Source organism: Pezoporus wallicus, unplaced genomic scaffold (genome assembly GCF_028554395.1).
Source record: "Pezoporus wallicus isolate ANWC-B61680 ecotype Strahan unplaced genomic scaffold, APGP_CSIRO_Pwel_v1 contig_447, whole genome shotgun sequence".
NCBI lineage: Eukaryota > Metazoa > Chordata > Aves > Psittaciformes > Psittacidae > Pezoporus > Pezoporus wallicus.
The window spans coordinates 1693331-1715142 of NW_026636385.1; the positions used below are offsets into that span (position 1 = coordinate 1693331).

At 38.7% G+C, this 21812-nt stretch overlaps 1 protein-coding gene across 3 annotated transcripts in view; it reads left to right on the forward strand.

The window, feature by feature from the left end:
* The window catches only part of CHST8 (carbohydrate sulfotransferase 8), a 176234-nt gene extending 155382 nt beyond the window's left edge, over positions 1-20852 (forward strand). For all 3 annotated transcript variants that reach the window (XM_057400180.1, XM_057400182.1, XM_057400181.1), the window contains 2 exons: positions 17150-17187; positions 19448-20852. In XM_057400180.1, the coding sequence (XP_057256163.1) occupies positions 17150-17187; positions 19448-20596 (1187 nt within the window). In that variant the 3' untranslated portion in view covers positions 20597-20852. The remainder of the gene's footprint in view (positions 1-17149; positions 17188-19447) is intronic.
* The last annotated feature ends 960 nt before the right edge of the window (positions 20853-21812 follow it).

Sequence of the window (21812 nt, forward strand, 5' to 3'; positions counted from 1 at the left end):
TCCGGTTCAACGCAAATCAGCTCCTTACCTGACATATGTTAACTCTCACTTGTTGTATACCAATAGTCCTCTCTCCAACAGCACAACTGGTAACTTTTTTTGCCACAGAGGTCTAGAAATTTTTAAAAGGAGCAGATTTTTGGACTTTCTGATTGCTGTAGGACTGCATCCCTCTTTCAGTCATACTCACTATGCTATCAGATTTATTGGAAGAATACAATAAACTTGTTGCAAATGATCTCAAAGGCATAAGGTAGTTCCTGCTTCAGGAGACAACCTACCTTCAGATGTTTACATGCATCATTGTTGGAACTAAGTGATCTGGAAGGCTATGGATCATCAACTGATCATCTAATACTGCTTAATTTACTACAAAGACAAGCAAATGGTTTGTACCAGTCAACTTGCTGTTGTGTTTAGGTGTTGTTTATTTTAAATGGTAACTTCTAGTTTTTGCAGACAAGCTAAGAGTTCAAGGAAGGGGAGGAAGAGAAGGATGCCATTTATACGCATTAGTATTCAAGCTGTCTTCCCCAGCTTGTCCCTTTTCCTTCCTCCTTCCTCTAAAGAAAGCACTCAGGGGAAGAACATGAACAGAAGTAGTTGCAAGGTCTAACAGTGCCATTTGCCTCTGCCGATTCATCAGTGATATAGGATTGTAAGAGGGAACAACTGAAAGGTTAAGGATTTATCTAGATCATCTGAAGCAGATATTGAACTGAGATTTATAGCAACATGCTTGATGAAAATTAATGTTTACTGCCATAGCTATTGTACTACTGGAAACGAAGAAACTCCTTTCCCAGGAGCCACCACTGACCTGTTCCACTGGCTAGCACACCTAAGAGCTGGTACATCTGTTTAACGTTTTGCCTGTTGGCTTTAGTAGGCAGAAACTCCACAAGGGTGGAGCCCCGTAAGTGCAGGGGCAAAGGCTTCTGGTGATGCCTGTGAGAAACAGTTTTTAAGTGCCTAATTGTGGTTCACTGCCTGCCAAGACTAACATCCTATGAGCAATAAAGACTTATAAAAGGTAATAAAGGCAGCTTTATTGGTTTTGTACAGTCACCATCAGCATTTTCCTTTCAATATCTATCTAATGGCGTACTTTTAAAAAGAGTTATAGGCTTGAAAAAGCATTAAGAGATATTTAAAAGACATGTAGTTAGGGACACAGTTTAGTGGTGGATTTGGCAGTACTGGGTTAACGGATGGACTCAATGATCTTAAAGGTCTTTTCCAATCAAAATGATTCTACGATTCTTGTAAAGATCAATATAAAAATAAAAGACCATGACCAGAACCATTACAAGCCTGACATCTTCACGCCCATGCTGTTATGCAGGCTCACCTTAATCTGATGAGAGATGGTGGTACTATCACACAAGCTTGCTTTTAGGAAGTGAGCCACATAAACCAGAAAGTTTTTAGCTTTCACTACATAACCCAGTTATGAACTGCATAAAATTTTAGAAGAGTACTTTTTTTTTTTTAAAGTATGAAACTGCAAAATCAAAGGCTTCCATGTACATTAAAAAAGCAGCTTCTGCTATGAAAACAAAGAAGAGAAAAGAAAGAACATAATCATGGATTTCCATGTTGTGCTTTCTGCAATATACCTCATGTATTTTTCGCCAAGTTTAGACAATGAAAATCACTATATTTTCTGCTCTTATTTAACTATGCTTAATAAGATTTAGGTTCTTAGTGCTATAGCTTACTATCTAAAACACTACACAGATTTTTGTTTAATTTAAAATAACTTTTACTTGCAATGAAATCATCTGTATTCTTACTAAAAAAAATAGAGGAGATGATGGGCTCATTACTACCTCCCAGTTTCAGTAAGAGTGATGCACAGAAGAAGGGAATTTTTATTCAATAGTTTTAAATGAGTAGCAGCATTTTACATGCCATGAATATCTGGACATTCATTTTCATTAAAGGAAACATTAAATACAGATAAATACAATTAAATAAAGTTGAAACAAATGCAATTCTTCACTTGACCCAGAGTTTCTGTATTACTTTATTATTCAATAGTTCTTTAATTCAGTAACAAGTAAATTAGGTATAGTGTTAAAGCAAGAGAAATCCCTATCTGGATTTCTAGTTATTTGCAAGTTTATTTCTTAAACAAAGCCACATGCAGATAAGGGAAGGCAGAAAAATGTTCAAAACATTAGAAATCCTAATAGGCACTTTTTTTCTTCAGGTATTTGCTTATATTAATTTTGGTTATTGTGATACCTTTAGGGTGTTGAAAGAGAAGAAGGAGAACCCTGAGAACAAGGAGGGGGCACAGTTCTATGGGGACAATTGTTACACAGCAATAAGATACCAGTTTCTTTTGGAGGACTCACAGAGGAGTATGATTTTAGCAAAGATACTACAGCTAGTTTTAGATCTCTGTAGCCTTAATATAACAGGGAAGAATTTCTTTGCATTATTTGACTGATAAAGGTGAAATCATCACAAAAAATTACTGCAGTGGGTTTCTTTTTAACAGTTAGGAAGATTTTCAGAGTATAACCAGAAAGTAGCTTGTCAAAACACATTAAAAACTCTTGATTTAATAGCCACATATCCTATCCACATACAAATTCATTTAAAAGACTTTACAGAACCAAACAAAGCTTCCAAGCCCCCACACTAAAATCATGCAAGGGGTTCATATAAACACAAATCTCACTTTTACAAGGAATACTTAAATTCTATACCAGCTAGTCCACTGTGACACTTCAGGTGAAATAAGATGCGAGGCCAATCAACTGCATAATGATATTTGAAAACCTATCCTATCAAAGGTGTATGCAGGGTCAGAGCATTGGGAAAATATCAACACTATGTCTATCAACATTAACATATAAACACAGAACTTTTAGGAAATTCCAAGACAAAGAAGGTAGCACAAAATACAACAGGAAAACCTTAGTACTGCTTGTGATAAGCAATATAATCCTCAGTTAAGGAGACCATCATTAGGTATGCAGATCACCAGCCATTTATGTTCTTGGCCAATCAGTTAACATGCTCTGCACTCTGAGGTAGGCACATTCTTCCTATTTCTTAGCTGTGGAGACTGAAGCAGAGAGATTTAGTGATGAACCAAGCCTACAGACCAACTCAAGTATGCTAAACTCATAATTTTATTTTACACAGGCTTTGAAACCTAGCACTTTGCAAACTGTTGAAAACTAAGCCCATTTAAAACACAATCAGAAAAACACAAAACTAGTGTTACCTCCATTGAGTAACTGCTGTGATTTTAATCCCAGCCAACAATTAAGCCCCACACAGCTGCTCACTCACTATCCCTTGTGGGGATGGGTTTAAGAATCAGAATAAGAATGAGAAAACTCATGGGTTGAGATGAATACAGTTTACTAAGTAAAGCAAAAGCTGAGCACATAAGCAAAGCAAAGCAAACCAAGGAGTTCATTCAGCACTTCCCATTGGCAGGCAGGTGTTCAGCCATCTCCAGGAAAGCAGGGCTTTAAGAGGTATTGGGGAACACAAATGCCATCACTCCAAATGTCCCCCCTTCCTTCTTCCTCCCTGAGCTTTCCATGCTAAGCCTGATGCCATATGGTATGGAATATCCCTTGTGTCAGTTGGGGTCAGCTTTTCTGGCAGTGTCCCCTCCCAACTCCTTGTGCTCCCCCAGCCTCTTCCCCACTGGTGGGACGGGGTGAGGAGCAGAAATGTCCTTGACTCTGTGTAAGCTGCTCTGCAGTAACTAAAACACCTCTGTATTACCAACACTGTTTCACCAGATTCAAAACCCAGCCCTATGCCAGGTATTGCAAAGGAAATTAACTCTATCCCAGACAAAATCAGCACAGCAACAACCTCAGAAACTGCCTGACACATACTTAGCCATTTAGTAACTGCAGATTAATTTTTCTCCTATTAATTCAGTCCAAGACAATACCTGTCATCTTGTGATTTGACAGAATGGGTTTTTAAGAAACACACCATTATGAAATACAAAATTAGTCACTACAGAAAAGATCTCTTGAGGACCCAGTGTTGCAAAAAAAATATGTTCAGACTCTATACCAGAGGTTCTGTCTCTAAACTTCAAAGATATTATTGGCTCTCTGTAAAAATAAGGTATGCAATGAATCATTTAGTCTTTCAGTGAGTTCCCCAAGCTAATACACCAGTAATGAAGCTGGAATGGCTGGCAGCTGATTTCAGTACATCAGCAAGAAACAAGCTCACTAAAGACCGCATTGCCTATCTTTCCCACAGTGTATTTCTGTTATTACAAATGTAGTTTGAAAACCTTGTCTCAAGTTTTTGACAGTCACCAAGGAAATCACTCACATTGCTTCTCCCAGCACTTGCTGTCAACAGCTTTGCAATTACCACTTTCTTAATAGGGGGTAGGAGGAAAATTATGTCAATTTATAGTCTGGAGTCTCAATTGTTGACAAGCAAAACAGAGCTACGGATTCAAATTTAAGAGGTAGTAAACTGAGACCAGATCAAGGTTCTTACAATTTTATTGATTTGTTTTTATTAATGTAAGATACATTCTTTTATAGGATTATCAGCCCTGCACCACATACAAACCATAAAAGTGAAAATGCAGGTTTCACAAGTTTCTCTGTGGAACTGGCATGAGAGATTCTCTGAGGAATATACACTGAATTTCACTTCTGTGCAAAAAAAAAACCAAATGCACAAGCAGTTATGGGACAGGATCCAAAGCCATGCTATTACGTATTTTCTCAGGATAAATGGAATCTCTATGTCCTGTATAGCAGAAGGTACAGAAAAGCTATCTAAAATTGCACGTACTGTGCCTTTGCAAGGTTCAGTTTGCTTTAGCTCCACCAAAGAAAGTTCAGAGCATCTGCAAAAACACGATCTGAGATTGCATGAAAATCCTGCCAGAAGGCCTTAGATTTCGGTTTTCGTCTTAACGTGACTAAAAAGGGTCAAATAAAAAAAAAAAAAAAAGAAAAAAGAAAGGAAAGCTAGATAGCTACTTTTGCATCAGGAAACAAAAAGAGACATTTAAATTCATTCTAAACTATGATGCAAAAAATGTTCCTATCTCACTTAAGTCCTTATGTTACAGTTTTTGATCTTCACTTTTTTGATAATTAAAGCTTCTCCTACAGGGCATTATGACAGTTTAAAAAATGCAGTCCCCTTTTATGCAAGGAGGACAGGTTGGAAACCAGTGAGAGTATGTGAAATAGTGATGTTCTTTTCCAAACATCTTCCCAATGGCTTTAATTCTTCTTGAGGCATAGACACAATGAGATGAAAACATGTGAACAAGAAACTTGCTTTTTGCAAGCCCACTCCAGTTTTCCAAAATACATGGTTTCAGTAGAGCAGCACTAACATCCTAGTCCTTTTGGGGAAAAGTACAGCAAGAAGACACAGCATGAGTGAATAGATTAGGAGAGCAGTTTGCCATCACTTGCAGAAATCGATAATGCATTACTACTCACTCACTGAGGAACTGATCCTGTACCCACAGAAGGAAAATGCCAAATTTTTCATACTTGAAAGACAGTGCTATACACTCAAATAACTGTTGCTTAAACAGGAACTGGTATAATACTGTAACAAATTTTTTTTTAAATCTGCACTTCCAACTCCAGTTCTCAGAGTAACAAATCTTCACACACTGGAGTACAGAGGTTTAAAATATCCCATTTCTGAATAACGAGTAATTATGTTGTAGAGAACTCAGCCATTGGAACAAAAATACAGATATTATTTTCCCCCAATAGATCAACTGTAAGACCATGAGAAGACCACTAAATGAGATCAGCTGGTGAATGAAGTTGCTAAGCCGCTGTCCATCATATTTGAAACATCATGGCAGTCAGGTGAAGTTCCCGAAGACTGGAAAAAGGGAAATATAACCCCCATTTTCAAGAAGGGGAAAATGGATGACCTGAGGAATGTCAGTCTCATCTCTGTTCCTGGCAAAATCTTGGAGCAGATTCTCCTGGAAGGCATGCTAAGGCACATGAAAAACAACAAGGTGTTTGGTGACAGCCAGCATGGCTTCACAAGGGGAAATCCTGCCTGACCAATTTGGTGGCCTTCTATGGTGGGGCTACAGAACTGATGGACAGGGGTAGAGCAGTTGCTGTCATCTACCTGGACTTGTGCAAAGCATTCGACACTGTCCCACACGACATCCTTGCCTCTAAATTGGAGAGACATCAATTTGATGGATGGACCACTCAGTGGATAAAGAACTGGCTGGATGGCCGCATGCAAAGAGTTGTGGTCAATGGCTCAATGTCCAGCTGGAGACCAGTAACGAGTGGTGTCCTTCAGGGATCGGTGTTGGGACCGGTCTTGTTCAACATCTTTGTTGCTGACATGGACAGTGGGATTGAGTGCGCCCTCAGCAAGTTTGCTGATGACACCGAGCTGTGTGGTTCGGTTGATACGCTGGAGGGAAGGAATGCCATCCAGAGGGACCTTGACATGCTTGTGAGGTGGGCTGATGCCAACCTCATGAGGTTTAACCATGCCAAGTGCAAGGTCCTACACCTGGGTCGGAGCAATCCCAGGCACAGCTACAGGTTGGGCAGAGAAGAGATTCAGAGCAGCCCTGCAGAGAAGGACTTGGGGGTGTTGGTCGATGAGAAAATGAACACGAGCTGGCTTCAGTGTGCGCTCGCAGCCCAGAAAGCCAACTGTATCCTGGGCTGCATCAAAAGGAGCGTGACCAGCAGATCAAAGGAGGTGATCCTGCCCCTCTACTCTGCTCTCGTGAGACCTCACTTGGAGCACTGGCTACAGTTCTGGTGTCCTCAACATAAAAAGGACATGGAACTGTTGGAACAAGTCCAGAGGAGGCCACGAGGATGATCAGGGGACTGGAGCACCTCCTATATGAAGACAGGCTGAGGAAGTTGGGGCTGTTCAGGCTGGAGAAGAGACGGCTGCATGGAGACCTCAGAGCAGCCTTCCAGTATCTGAAGGGGGCCTACAAGGATGCCAGAGAGGGACTTTTTATCAAGGACTGTAGTGATAGGAGAAGGGGTAACAATTTGTAAATTGTAACAGGTTTGTTTCTGAGGAACACTATTCATTTTAAATGTAATAGTCACAGTTACAATGAAGTCAACTTTGAGCATGTTAACATAATCATAGAATCATAGAATAGTTAGAGTTGGAAAGGACCTCATCAAGTTCCAACCCCCCTGCAATGGGCAGGGACACCTCACACTAAACCATCTCACCCAAGACACCATCCAACCTGGCCTTGAACACTGCCAGGGACGGAGCATTCACAACTTCCTTGGGCAACCTGTTTCAGTTCCCCATCCCTGGCAGTGTTCAAGGCCAGGCTGGACAGGCCTTTGAGCAACCTGGTATAGTGGAAGATGTTCCTGCCCATGGCAGGGGGGTGGAAATGGATGAGCTTTGAGGTGCCTTCCAACCCAAACCATTCTATGATTCTGCAATAACATCAAAAGTGGATATAAAGACTGAAATGACTTGTCCAAGGTAAAATACTCTCAATAAATGCAAAAGATTGACACTCAGAGGCTATCTAGTAAAGCTGCATATACTACTCTAAGATTTAAAAATAGGTCTTTTCTACACATACCAGTGCAACCTGTATGCATTCTCAACAAAAACTCAAAGAGGTATTAAGTTAAATGTCCACATCTAAAGTGAAAGATTTGCATTTCAGATGAAACAGTCACACAGATAAAGTCATCCTGTATGTGCATAGTTTTCTGCTACAATCCTGGGGTTTAATTAGCATTAGAGCAGAGGCATTGAAAAAAGAGTTACAATATGAAATTACACTGTGTAAGCCACATACCCAGTCAGCGGTGTGCTCTGTGGTCAGGAAATCAGTCCTGTTGTAAGATGATTGTCTCAGAAGGCTGAATTAGAGCAGCAGATTACTTCAGAAACCCCTTAGCCAATGCATAATGGAGAGAATAAATTGTATACACCCAGCTCATTGTATGCACTTAGTACATTACATGCAATGTACTGAGTAAGCCACAAATACCTTGAAATGCTCTGAACAATGATCATGAAAAGCTTTCAATGAAATCAGACATATTCACACACTTTGATCACTCAAATAAAAATTACATCCTTAGTTAACCATATTCACCAACCAATTGGCTCCTCACTGTTTGTATGCATCAACTTACAAAATCAGATGAATCAACTGTCATAGCAATTGTATGCCAAGGTTGGGTTGTCAAGGTAGATGCAAACAATTAAATCTCTCCATTCATATGGCTGCTTCTTGGGGTGATGCACCATTCTACATTGGAATACTAGAAAAATTAGGAAGTGCTATTATGTCCAAATGAAAAAAAAAAAAAGCAGATGTGGCCATAAAATGGCAGTGGCAGAAGTGCGCTCACTTCAGGTTCTATTAATGGTTCATAGTGCCAGAGAGTCAAATATACTAGAGCCCTCCAGGTTCCTGCAGCCAAGGCAGACAGCTGCACAAGAAGTGGCACCTGTAGGAAACAGGGAAGAGTGACCAAACAGAGAATACCTTTCTCTCTCATTTTGAGAAAAATGCCTTTCCTCAAGCACTGTCCCTTACACTGAGGTAAGAAAATATTTGACAACTTATACAGACACAAAGTCGTGCTTTCCAGGTGGCCTCCTACCAATTTTCATTGACATTAACATTGCCAAGGAGAAAACACAAATACCAAACTGCCACTTTACTGATTGAGAAGTGCCTCCTGATATGCCTGGTGGCCTCCATGGACAATAACAGTATCTGACTGCCCCCCAGACCTGCTGGCATTGTCTTGTCAGGCATAGACATCACTCACTCTGTATCTGATTTTTGATGAAGTTTCATGTCATCTGCCATCAAGCCTTGCATTCCTTTGACACATCAGTATGTTATTTGTTTTTTTTTTTAATTGATTTGAGAACAATTTAATTTGTATTTTGACTTGGTTATCTTTAATTCCTTAAATCTCTTGAAGTAATATTCAGAGGCATGTCTGCGTGGATCTACCTTTTAAGTTTTGCCTGCAGGCTCCTCTCTTAACATTTGCGCTTTCTCTCCCAAAGAAATGTCTTTACAGAATGACATGAAAGCAGTCCAAAATTCTACCTGTATCACTTTGTCCTCACTCCAGTAGAAAGACCACTGAAGCTTTAGTGTCCTGATCGCACAATTTCTTGAAATGTTTCTAGGTTCTAGGTGAGCTGCTCTAGCTAACTCCTGCTTCTCTACAGTCACAAATTACATCAGGTGCTGGCTTGAGATTCATTGAAACTCCTCTGGTTACCTGAAGAGTTCTTACAGGGTACTAAATATAAGTGCAGTGCTATATTTTTAAACCTTAGCTTTTACTTCCTAATAAACCTGAATAAAGCATAATGTCCTTGTCAAAGTCATGCTATGAAGGCAATATGCAAATATTACATGTATGAGAATGGAAAATAACTGAAAGGTATTAAATAGAAATTGCAAGTAACTGCTGACAGTGCCTGAAAGCTAATGATGCTAATTAACTGTATTCCCAGGGATAGGTCCACAGAAGGAATAGGGAATACAATAGCATAGGCTTGACTTTTCCACTTTCTTCATAGAATTCTTACAGAATATAAATTAAGCCAGAAAACGGCAGTCTCTAATTAGGATGGCTAAAGAGCAAAGAGAAGACAGAGTAAACAAGTAGTAGTACTTTCCTCATCATAAATTCACAAACAGCTTCTTGTATTCACTCGGTTAAACTTGCAATATAAAGATATCATGCATTTCCCTTTCCTTTTTATTAGCCTTCAAGAAAACAGACCAAGTGTAAGTTACATGATTATTTAGTCAAGGAGATTGATTCGGTATATTTTAGAGCATAAGAACATTACGAAAAAACACAGTAGCCTTTGTCTTTCTTGAAGGCTTTCTATTCCTGTTCTATTAACATGCTGCAAGTCAAAGTATCAGGGTTTTCAAATTCCAAGCAATACGAAAGTCTTCTCTTCAAACAACTTATGATCGCAATAGTGGAGTAGAGGACAGATAAAAGAAAGCCTCATTACAAAGTCTAAATGTAAAATAATAACTTTCTGGACAAGATTAACACCACCCTTTCAAACGCTCCAATAAAGTCACCGTAGATATTTTAAGGGGGGTAAAGGAGGGGGACGACTTACCAAGAAGTCAGAGCAACACTTTAATTGGGTTTTGATTCAAACAGAATGTAGTCCTCTAAAATGCTACCATTTGTTTTTCTGCTTCTCTCTTGCTCTGACCCCCACGAATCCTAAAATTTTCAAGGCAATTTTATTTCTCACATGAAGTTGTGTTTAAAATACTGAAAAATACCAGTTTCAGTTGCTGGTATTTCTTACTAGTACACTTAACACAAAAATATGTACAGCAGAACAGGTGCAAGTTCCCAAGAGACCTTATGAGGGGGAAACAACAGTAGGAGGATAGCCTGGGTATCCTGCCTGAGAAACACTGTGCAGACATAAAACCTATATTCAGGTGGCATCCACATTTGGAAACAGCAGTTACCAGCTCCATACTCTTTTACTCCAAGAATCTCCTACTGGACAAAGCAGAGAAAGCTGTGCATGAGGAATGGCCTACTTTAAAACATCAAGAGGAACATTATGCCAAGAGCATTTGTTACAAGGGAGTTCATGAGGTAATCAAGAGGGAAGCAATGGCAACATGGCAGCAGCCACAAGTCAGTAAGTGCTGTGCTTCAGAATGACGACTTCATGCAGTTTTGCTCAATTCAGGTGTACAAGATCAGCTACTGGTACCACAAGTGAACTGGGAATATCAAGTTCCTTGACAGTATAAAAGTCATCAAGTGGCAAATATTAAAAGTCAATCAATGTGTCTACTGATCTCTACTTCGGTTCCCTCATTTGTAATTTTTTTTTCTTTCAAACTGGTGGATGAACAAAATGCTTTTAACTATACCCGGGGTATGCCCTTCAGAATTGCAATTCAGCTCTCCCCACATAGCATACTTCTGCCCAGAGACTCCCTTACTTCATGAAGATGGAAAGTCATTTCAACCACAAAAAGCCACAGTAATCATGTTTTAATCAACTGAGGTGCACATAAGCTGCTACCATCCTAAGTACTCCATGGCACAAACACAGCACAATACTGTGTTGCCTGCTGCCAATGGGATGGAGAAACTGCAGATTTGCCTGGTGCAGAAATATGAAGCTAGCAGTTTCACTTAGGTTCAATGCCTACCTTGCTGAAGCTGGCTCAGATTGAAAAGCACAAGATCAATATGAAGTAATTCAGTTTGTGCACATTATGGGCATGGTAGATGGGAAAATTGGGATGAACGGCTATCTTTTGGGGAAGTAGAATACTTTGTCACAAACTGCTTAAGAATAAGCCTCAAGTCAGAGTTTAAAGTTCCTCATATAGATTACATTTAAACTATTAAATTGCATGCTGGGCAACAGTAGGATTGAAACAAAAACTTAAGAACTCAGTAACTGAGTTACCTGATTTAGAAAGGAACGTGCATATGAAAGGAGGCCTGTAAGGACATTAAAAGAACGCTTACCCTCTGTAGCTTGGCAAGCTATTTATGCTTTCCCAAACAAGGGAAAAAAACAAACCAGCTCTTTACTCAGCTATACTTACAGCTCCAAAGGGCTACTTTGGAGAATGAGAAATAACCACAGAAACATTCTATCCATCCCCTGGTGTGAGAAGGCCATAACCATCAAACCTGTTGAAGATTTCAGTTTCTTTAACTCAGTGAGATGGACTTCAGAATCAGGTTATTTGCCACAAAGTATAATGGGAGATTGATGTTGCATACCAGAACCATGGGCGAGTGAGAAGATGAGGTTTAACATCTGCACAGCAAACAAACATCATTTTATTTAACTGCACTCAAAAAAACCCCATAGTTTTTCTATAATTTTTACTTCAAATGCAGTATATTTTGTCAGCAATCCTGTCAGATGTTGCTGCTAATGAACATCCATCTGAAGAGTATGAAATATGCTGCCTAGGTTTTCCCTAAAAGAGACTTTTTTTTTGCATTAACATTGCTGGCAAAGACAACAGTAACAATAAAACTCAAGTAGGTTTCAAATTGAGAAGGATCAATTAAAAATTAGTTTATCAAATGCAGACATTTTTGTTTCTGGAAATATTACAAGCCACCTCAGAAGTGCTGGATCACAGAGTCAGAGCAGAGACAGAAATCTTTATACAGGGAAAGAAAGGGAAAGGGAAAGAAATTTTTGGAAAGAATACAAGCATGAATATTAAGAGCAGAAGTACAAAAAAGGGCTGTAATTATTAGCCAAAACCGGAGACTGTAGAAGCACAGAAGAGAAGCCAATAATTGCAGCTGGAGAAATACTAACATAGAATCATAGAATGGTTTGGATTGGAAAGGACCTTAAGATCATATAGTTCCAACCCCCCTGACATGGGCAGGGACACCTCACACTAGGCCATGTTTCTCGAGGCTCTGTCCAACCTGGTCTTGAACACCGCCAGGGATGGAGTGTTCATAGCCTCTTTGGGTAACCTGTTCCAGTGCCTCACCACCCCCCACCCCCCCCCCCCCCCCCAAGTAAAGATCTTCCTCCTTATATCCAATCTAAACTTCCCCTGTTTAAGTTTGATCCCATTACCCCTTCTTCTATCACTACAGTCCTTGAGAAAGAGTCCCTCTCTGGCATCCTTGTAGGCCCCCTTCAGATACTGGAAGGCTTCTATGAGGTCTCCACGCAGCCTTCTCTTCTCCAGGCTGAACAGCATCAATTTTAGCAGCCTGTCTTCACATAGGAGGTGCTCCAGCCCCTGATCATTCTCATGACCTTCTCTGGACTTGATCCAACAGCTCCATGTCCATCTTACATTGAGACCACCACAACTGCACACAGTACTCCAAGCAGGGTCTCACAAGTGCAGAATACCATCAGAGCAAAAAGAAGTACTCTGAAGTTAACAGCACTATTCTCCATAATGGCTTTTAAAAGCCAGGAGTCCCTAGGAACGCACACCACCTACCAGGGGCAAAATTGTATCTTTCTCACAGTCAGGCTCCTCAAGAAGTTGAAGCTTTATATTGCATACAGCCCATGTGCCCTACAATGGAACTTACAGAAGGATCCTTCTCTCAGCAGCTCAAGTCAGTAAACTACTGGCCAGCTTCACACAAGCCAGAAATGCTTCTACAGCCCACGGTCCATTGACATGTGGCATATTAAGGATATATGGCATCCAGGCAGCTTGGTGGGTGCAAATGAGCATTTGATCCAGAGATGTGCAGCAGAATCTGGGCCTCAAAACTACAGTGTTCAGTGGATAAACTGCATCTCACTACTTGAGAAATCATCTACAATGTGGTGAACTGAACACCGTGATTAGAAGTCAGATACCTGCATGCTAATCTAGACATTACTGAAGACTCACCATATGAGTCTGAATTTAAACTTTTCAAAGTAAAACTTGACCAGTAATATGGGGGTTTGAGACAATCAATTTTTGAGTTTGTAATTCAAAACATGACAACCTAAAAATCAGATCAGTTTGGCAAATGTAGCTATTAGTCTCTGCTTCTCACATGTGAAAAGCCAGAATAGTAGTAAATAACTTACTACACTTTGCAAAGTGAAGTTTAGAAAAAATCACTAGATGGTACATAGTGTAGGAATGGATATCAGAATAAAACATTCACAGTAACATATAATATCCTTCCAGAAAAGCTGCATTACAAATACATTCCACAATAATTTACTCTTACAATTCATACATAAATAAAATCTTTTTTCTCATACATATAATTATTCTGCCACCAAATAAAAAAAGGTGCCATAAAAGCAGTGGGTGCTATGGAGACTGCTTAACTGCTTTCACTTGAAGAGTGACAAACAGATTCTTTGGTCAAACTGCAGGAGGCTCAAGTTTTTCCTGCATGCAACCCCACATTGATAGAGAATACAGTGAAATCTGGTTGTGTTATCTTTACTGTCGCAACAATTAGTGTTAAACAGACATGAAAATACACTCTATGTTTGAGAAATACATGACTTCACAGCTTTCTGTAAAACACAGTGATGCATGCCCTGTCACTAAGCATTTTGGTTTGACAACAGCAGGAGTGTATCATTTAACCAAAGCATTCACTGTTAAGTTTACTCATATGTGGGAAATGACACCACATACTTATGGCTTCACCAGGGACATGAAGAGGTTAGATTATATAGATTCACTATATAGGTTTGCTTCTTGTTTGAGGCACAACTGAAGAGGTGCTAAAGTTTTGTTAAGCCTTCTTTACTTTATGTTATTGTGTGTGTTAAAATGAGGTTCTGTATATGTTGCTTAGATGGGGACTTCAAAGGGAATTTTTCCTAATCAGATAAACTCAAAGTTCTAGATATAAAAAGGATATATACATAGGATACAATTAAAAGAGGTACATACATATACATTCTACTAATTAAGAAACAATTTCAAAATAAAAGCATTTTCTTCCAAGGGGTTATATATTTTTAAAGTATTCCAAATACACATGCTACATGTATTTTATATATACAAGAACAAATAATTTACAAAAGTAGTAATCTTAAAAATAGATTTTTTTAATGAGCAGTTTCATTCAAATATGTAGAAAATTAGACACCAGAGTAAGTTAGGATCAGAAATGGGCAGTTCTTCTATACCGTACAAGCTAAAAGTTCATTTTAAATGATAAATATATATATATGAAAAAAGATGACCTGATATGACCAGTACTTTAAGGAAAATACTTTTCAGACTAAATTTTTTTTCATGCTCATCAGAATTCTGAGTGCTAGTCTGTTACTCTTTACTCTTTCTGCAATTAAGTATATGTTCCCGTCTCTGAGTAAAGACCTAAGACTGGAGTGCATGAAGACCAGATACTTGACATAGATATGCATGCAATGACAGTAACAGCCCTTCCAGAGTGTATTTCACACATCAGTTAGGATGAAGCAAAGAAGTATACACTACTCACAGAAGCCCATTAAGTCACAGCTGCAGACTTGAAGTTCTCATTTTTATTAAAAAATATTTCAGCTGTAGTGTAGTCTCAGAACAGAGGAAAATACCAGAGACAAACCAAAATTAGGTCTTCAAGAGAGACATAGGAGAAGGCAGACAGAAAATGCTATATAATATTACACAGGGAAGATGAAGGCCATTTTATTGTGTTGCTAGTAGCATTTTAAAAAAAAAAAAAAGCTCACAATGGGTTTGACTACAAGGTAGGACTGGCTGAAGCACAATGCTCGCGTTTCATGAAAGAAAACAAAAACAGACATAAAACATAGGCCAAGCTCAGGTCTGGAAAGTCATGGTTGCACAAGGGGAAGAGAAAAGAACATCATGAAAACTGACATAAGCAATGTAAAATTGATGGAATGATTCTGTCTCCCAGCTACTCTCTCTCTGAGCACTAATGAGATGTTGGTTGTTGCGTCTGGCACCAGACATTTAACGACCATTAATTTGCCTGTATGCGGAGGACACCAGTGGTTTATTTATGGCAAAAAAATATACAGCCATTTAGGCAACAACATCTGAGACCTGGCAAGTTAACATGTATAGTAAAGATGTAGCATAACATTAAATTTAGATTTGTATTAGTATAGTAGATCTGTACAACATAACTTCCGAGTTCACTGCACTTAAGAGGCTTTTTTCCTTGTAGCTTTAAATCTGAAGTGACAGACTGCATCATGAGAAAGACAGCTAAAACAAGCCAACTTTAGAAGTCAAACTCAGAAAACATAGAAGAGATTGGCAAGTGCTTCAGCAAACATTTACATTAAACATGAATTGTTGTCTGATTACATGTTAAAGCCAGTAAATGAAGAAACATTTCTTTAAACAGTTACTCATCTTCTACTAGCATTTGTGTTTAACTTCAAAAGCACAGCATATCAGTGTAAAGTATAAATCTCTCAAGTTACCTTTATGAAACACTACTACAAAAATGTAATTAGTTGTAATCAACCACTGCTAGATAAACTATAACAGCATAGAAATAACCATGACAATTTTACTTATAAGCACAAGTTTGTAGATTGGATTTAAAAAACAAAAAAGAAAAAACCCAACAAAACACCAAAACACAAAAAAAAAAACCCAAACATGACTGATCATGTGAGTTGGACTTGCATGAAGTATGCATGCACTGTGTTTTGAGACCTTTCATAGTTCCATGAAAATTAATCCAAAGGGACTGAGCTAGCCCGGTGATGCTTCCACTTACAATGCTCTGCAATACCTTTATCTGCAATTGCCCTTGTCAAAAAGGCTGTGGATTCATCATGTAGACTGATTAAACTGAAGTCTTCAAGCAAGTGAATTTCTCAAGCAAAAGTAGCAGTGATGACAGCAGTTGAAAAGCCTCAAAATAATTTCATAATTAAGAAGTGTTTTCCATTATACATTCCTGTATTAACTTATACTTAGCAGAGGTTAGAATAGTAAATAGTTCCCACACATCTGCTAAAGCTGGCTTCTAGGATTTTCACATCTTTATTATTACATTTTCAGGCAGACATAACTAGAAACCAGAAGATATGGCAAAACACAATTCTGCATTGTTTTGTCTCTTCAGAACTCCACAAATATGACTTCACTTACACATAACTTCACTGTATGTTGCTGTGGTTTAACAGCAAAGAATAATACTTAATTCAAGCTATTACTAAGATTAAGTACCATACTATCTGAGGTTGCAGGGGGAGAAACCACACAAGCTTTGGTAAGTGCAGAAAGAACAGCATTTTTTTAGAGCTCTAACCTAAGATAGCAGATTCCAGCTGCTTCTTGCTCTGCTACTGACCTTTTAGCTGAGGTTAAGCAATCGTTTTTCTCCATCTCAGTTTCCGTGTCTGTAAAAGAGAGGTAGAGCCATTCACTCCATTTCATAATTATTACATCTGTAAATAAATAGGCCTTCCATGAAGTATTGTTACTATGAAATACTTTTATTATGATTCAACAGTGGTCTAAGATTCTATGATTCTATTTAACTTTGCCTTAACAGAACTTGTTCCTATTTTCCTTTTAGTTACTGAGAGGACACACTGTTATCAGTCCAGCAGAAAATTCAACCAATGTTTTTATTTTTACTAAATATTGTCTTCAATTTCTTTTTTTGTTTAGGGATAAAACATAACATGGGATTCCAACCACCAAGAAAAGTAAGTTTTCAGAACTACATAAGGAAAATTATACACATATTCTGAGTATAGAGCATGGACAGAGATGGCTGAGATAAGGCCATCAGACTGGAGATGAAGTATTGAAAAGGAAAGATGCATCAAAGCTTTGCCATGAAGTGCAAATTTTCCTTTTAAAACATAAATATGATAAGATATGCAACTTCAATGTTATGAGGTTTTTCCTAGACTGGATACTGCTAAAAGATACCATAAACTTTGCATATATTAATATCCTGCATGAAATAACGCTGATCAAATTATGTCTTGAGATGCAGTTCGAAATAGGCGAAAGGGAAAACCTGGTAAAATTCCTCCATCTAGTGGCTGTTGGGACACTGACAGCAGCAGGGAATGGCTGTGGTGGGCAGCTGCTAGCTCATGGTTAAGGGTAAGTGCAAAATATGCAAAGGAGCAATTGTGCAGCTGCCAGCTGTTACCCAAAAGCCATTGCCTGGTGAAATCAGTGATGTGAGTGACATCACTCCATCTTTACAGCTCCAGCTTGACCTTCTTGATGAAGGGTCAACACTGCAGAAGACATTCAAATCATGGCATTTGAGTTCCTCAAAAACTCTAGTTTCATTGTCAGTGTCATCGTTTAAAATATGAATATCTAGGAAGTCTGGATTTTAAAACCTTGAAATATCAGTCACATCATGAGTAAATTAAATTGAATTTCAGCCACTTTGTAAAGGGTAATATTTAGAAATACATGTGTATTCTACATAAAATCTTCAATGCACCTCTGACTACCAGAAACAGCCTCTGAAGGTAAGCGCAAAGTACAACAAGCACTTCCAACAATTGAATACATAGCATCTTGCATGAAAATTATCACCTGGTTTCCCAGTCCACACATCATACACCACCCCCACTACAAGATATTTTAGAAGCCCATGTTCTGCAACAACTTGCATAGTAGTCTAAAAATTCTGCTTAGTACTTACCTGTTCTATCAGACTTTTGTATAATAGTTATCAATTTATGCAAGTCACTTAGAATATAGACAATCTGATTTTTTGTTTCTTTTGTCACCAATGCTTTTTATAATGAATACTGAGTCCCTTTTTGAGACCTTTTTTTTAAGCCTCTCACCTTTAAGGAAGGATGAGGCAGGATATAACCTCCATGACAGCACAAGTTTTTTAAGTTACCCATAGCATCACTTTGTTCAGCCAACAGAGACTTGTAAACACTATCACAATTCAGGTTTAACCTGCCACCTTGAGGGAACATGACCCTGCTTATCCCCATACTCTACACCTTAAAATTCATTCAGTATCTTATTTTTGAAGCCAGTTTTAAATACTATCAGGGAGAAAATAAATACTGAAAATCAGAAATTTATAATTTATAAAACCTCTACAGAAACATCAAGTATTTTGGGTAAGCAGTAAATATTCTGCAACTACAATCTGCTTCCTCTGTCGAAATACTCCCTGGTGGTTCATATGCCAGTCAGCTCCCAGGTGAGCTCTCAAAACAGAAATGACATGTAGTTAAACAGTGTCCAGAGCCTAATTTTAGTCTTTGAGGCATAAATACGGAGACAGGGATTTAATGCAGCTCCTTTGGGAAGCCCGAAGTAATGGAGCACATCTGGCCAGTATGTCAGAAGTAGTATTAACTAGTGAGATCCAACTAGTGAAAATAAGCAGGTCCCAGAAAACCCTTGTCTATAGAACCCTGTTGCTTACTCTGTTTTCAGTTGCCTAATCCCAGCCACAGATTCATTCCCACCCCTTACTGCTTCTCATCAAGCTTCAATCGCTTTGGTCCAAGGCTCACCTCACTCAAGCCTCCCTTCAGGGTCCTTACTTATGCTTATTAACCCACTTCTCTGCAAATCCTCCATTTTCTACTTCAGTCGCTTCTGCTTCCCTTTTCCTACTCTTCACTCCCTCTTGCTCCCTCTACATCTTCACTCCACTTTACAAATATTGTAAACCTCCCTTCCCTGTCAGGCTTCCCTCTGTGCACAACTTCCCACCCAAATCTGAACTGGAATTTGCCAGTTCAGGTTCACCGCAGCCTTTCACTTCCCTGTAAGCACAGAACAAGATGACAACAGTGCATACGACAATGCAGGCCCAGCACTGAGTACTTGCAGCAATGCCTTTTGTTGTACAGTTCTGCTGAGCTCGGAGTCTATGAGAGATCCACAGTAAGTTGCACAAGCTGTTAACAGTGACAAACACCTTCTTATTTACTAACATCTTTCATCTATTTTTCTCATCAGGACTGCATTTCTAGCAACAACCATGATAGAAGTTTAAGAAAAAATACTGTAGACAGTGTAGCAACAGTAAAGCAGAGCGATTCATTACACTCATCTGAAAACATGGCCGCTAAGCTTCAAAGCACAGACAGAAGGCAAAGCAGCATAATGTTTGCTATGAAAGATCAACAGAACAATGAAGAAAATAATTCCATCAGGCTCCATAAACGAAGGAGGAGATTTATAATTAAAAAGAGCCCAATTTTTATTTCCATAAACAGCTCCGTTCTCAACCTGCCCACGCTTAAATCTGAGGATAGAAACAATGACAAATGGAAAAATCTCTATCAGATCCAAAGAGAAAGAAAGCAAATTATGAGAGAAACTTGTTCCAAGTACAAGAGTAATAACAGAAGAATAATCACTCCTTATCATGTTTCTAGAATATTTGTGGAAGATAAATACAGAGTTCTATACTGTGAAGTTCCAAAAGCAGGCTGCTCTAACTGGAAACGGGTGCTCATGGTTCTCAACGGGCTGGCTTCTTCCACAAAAGATATACAGCACAACACAGTGCACTATGGAAACTATTTAAAAAGACTGGATGGGTTTGATCACAAAGGAATTTATCATCGGCTCAACACTTACACAAAGATGCTTTTCATTCGTGAGCCTTTTGAAAAGTTGGTATCTGCATTTCGGGACAAGTTTGAACACCCAAACAACTACTACCATCCAGTTTTTGGAAAAGCTATCATTTCCAGATATCGTGTCAATGCCACCAAAGAAGCATTAAGGACAGGCGCTGGAGTCACATTTAAAGAGTTCATTCAGTATCTCCTGGATGTACATAGGCCAGTGGGTATGGATATCCACTGGGACCATGTCAACAGGCTTTGCAGCCCATGTTTAATAGACTATGACTTTGTTGGGAAGTTTGAAAGTATGGAAGATGATGCAAACTTCTTCTTGCACTTAATTGGTGCTCCACAAAATTTAACTTTCCCCAAGTTTAAAGATAGGCACTCCAATGAAGAAAGAACTACCAGTAAAATTACAAAACAGTATTTTGCACAGCTTTCTCCTTCTCAACGACAACAAAGCTATGACTTTTACTATATGGATTACTTGATGTTTAACTACTCAAAACCTTTTGAAGATTTATACTGATTTGAGAGCTGTGACATTTTCACAGTCATATCAATTGAATTGCATAACAAATCCAGGTGGCTTTTGTTTCTATATACTTGTCTGTTAGTAAACAATTGGTTGAAGAGCAAGAAAAACCCAATGGCTAGTGATGTTTACACCTTCACCTTAATTGCCTCCTTTTTCAAATCATATTTTTTCTATGATTTCTCCACATGAAATGTATGTACATATACGTATAATGTGTCAGGGTTCCCAAATAAAGCACATAATTTTCCATGCTGGTGTGGCCTGTGTTTGCACGGGGAGGATGGTTTGAAACTGGAGAAACTTAACTGATGATTCTACAGTGGAATCAGTATTTCAAGCTCTTCACCCTTTAGAAAATCAGTCTGAAAGTGACAGAGTAGCAAAAAACAAAACAACATATATACACACTGGGTAGTATTTACAGTTCATTGCAACATGCAAAGCAATACCCTAAACAGGCACCAGTTATCTGGAGTTGGTGGTAATTTGCCATTTACTGATATCTGAAGTCAGGTAAGGAGAAAAAGTCTATCACATACTGTTCCAAACCACACTGGTGAAAACAACTAATACTTAATGACCATGTGAGTGCAGTATTAAACCAGATGTTCCAATTCAGAGTGAGGACACATTCTCCCCCTTCAGTGTATCCCTCATGGCACATTCATCTGCAAAAAGATAAAATGCAGGCGAATATTTGCATCTTTATAAATGTAATTAAGATTCTTTTAATCCTTTCCATTAACATAAATCTCTGGTTTAATCTTCATAGTCACCAGGAATATCAAATCTTTCCTTCATAATAACAAGCAAGAGTAAATGCAACTTCCTGCCCAACAGGGTAGTTCTTTTCATTGCTGCAAACAACTTGCACTTGTTTATTGCAGTAATATTAGATCTGATTTAACATGCAAAAAATATTCCAGGTGGTTCAGTTCAGTTGTTAATTTAATATACTTATGAGAATATTAAATCTTCAATCTAATTCTGGACACAGTACCCTTATTTACATTCCATTTAACCACTGGAAATGACAACATTTAAATTGGCCATACTGGAACAAGACACAAGGTTCTTTTTCAGGGTCTGACCTTGTGAGCACATCAGTGTACCAGAGCACAGGGTGCTACCACTGCTCCTGCAGACTAGCACTAAACTCTTTAAGTCAGCAGGTGAACTTCCACTGCAAGAAGAATCTCAATTCAAC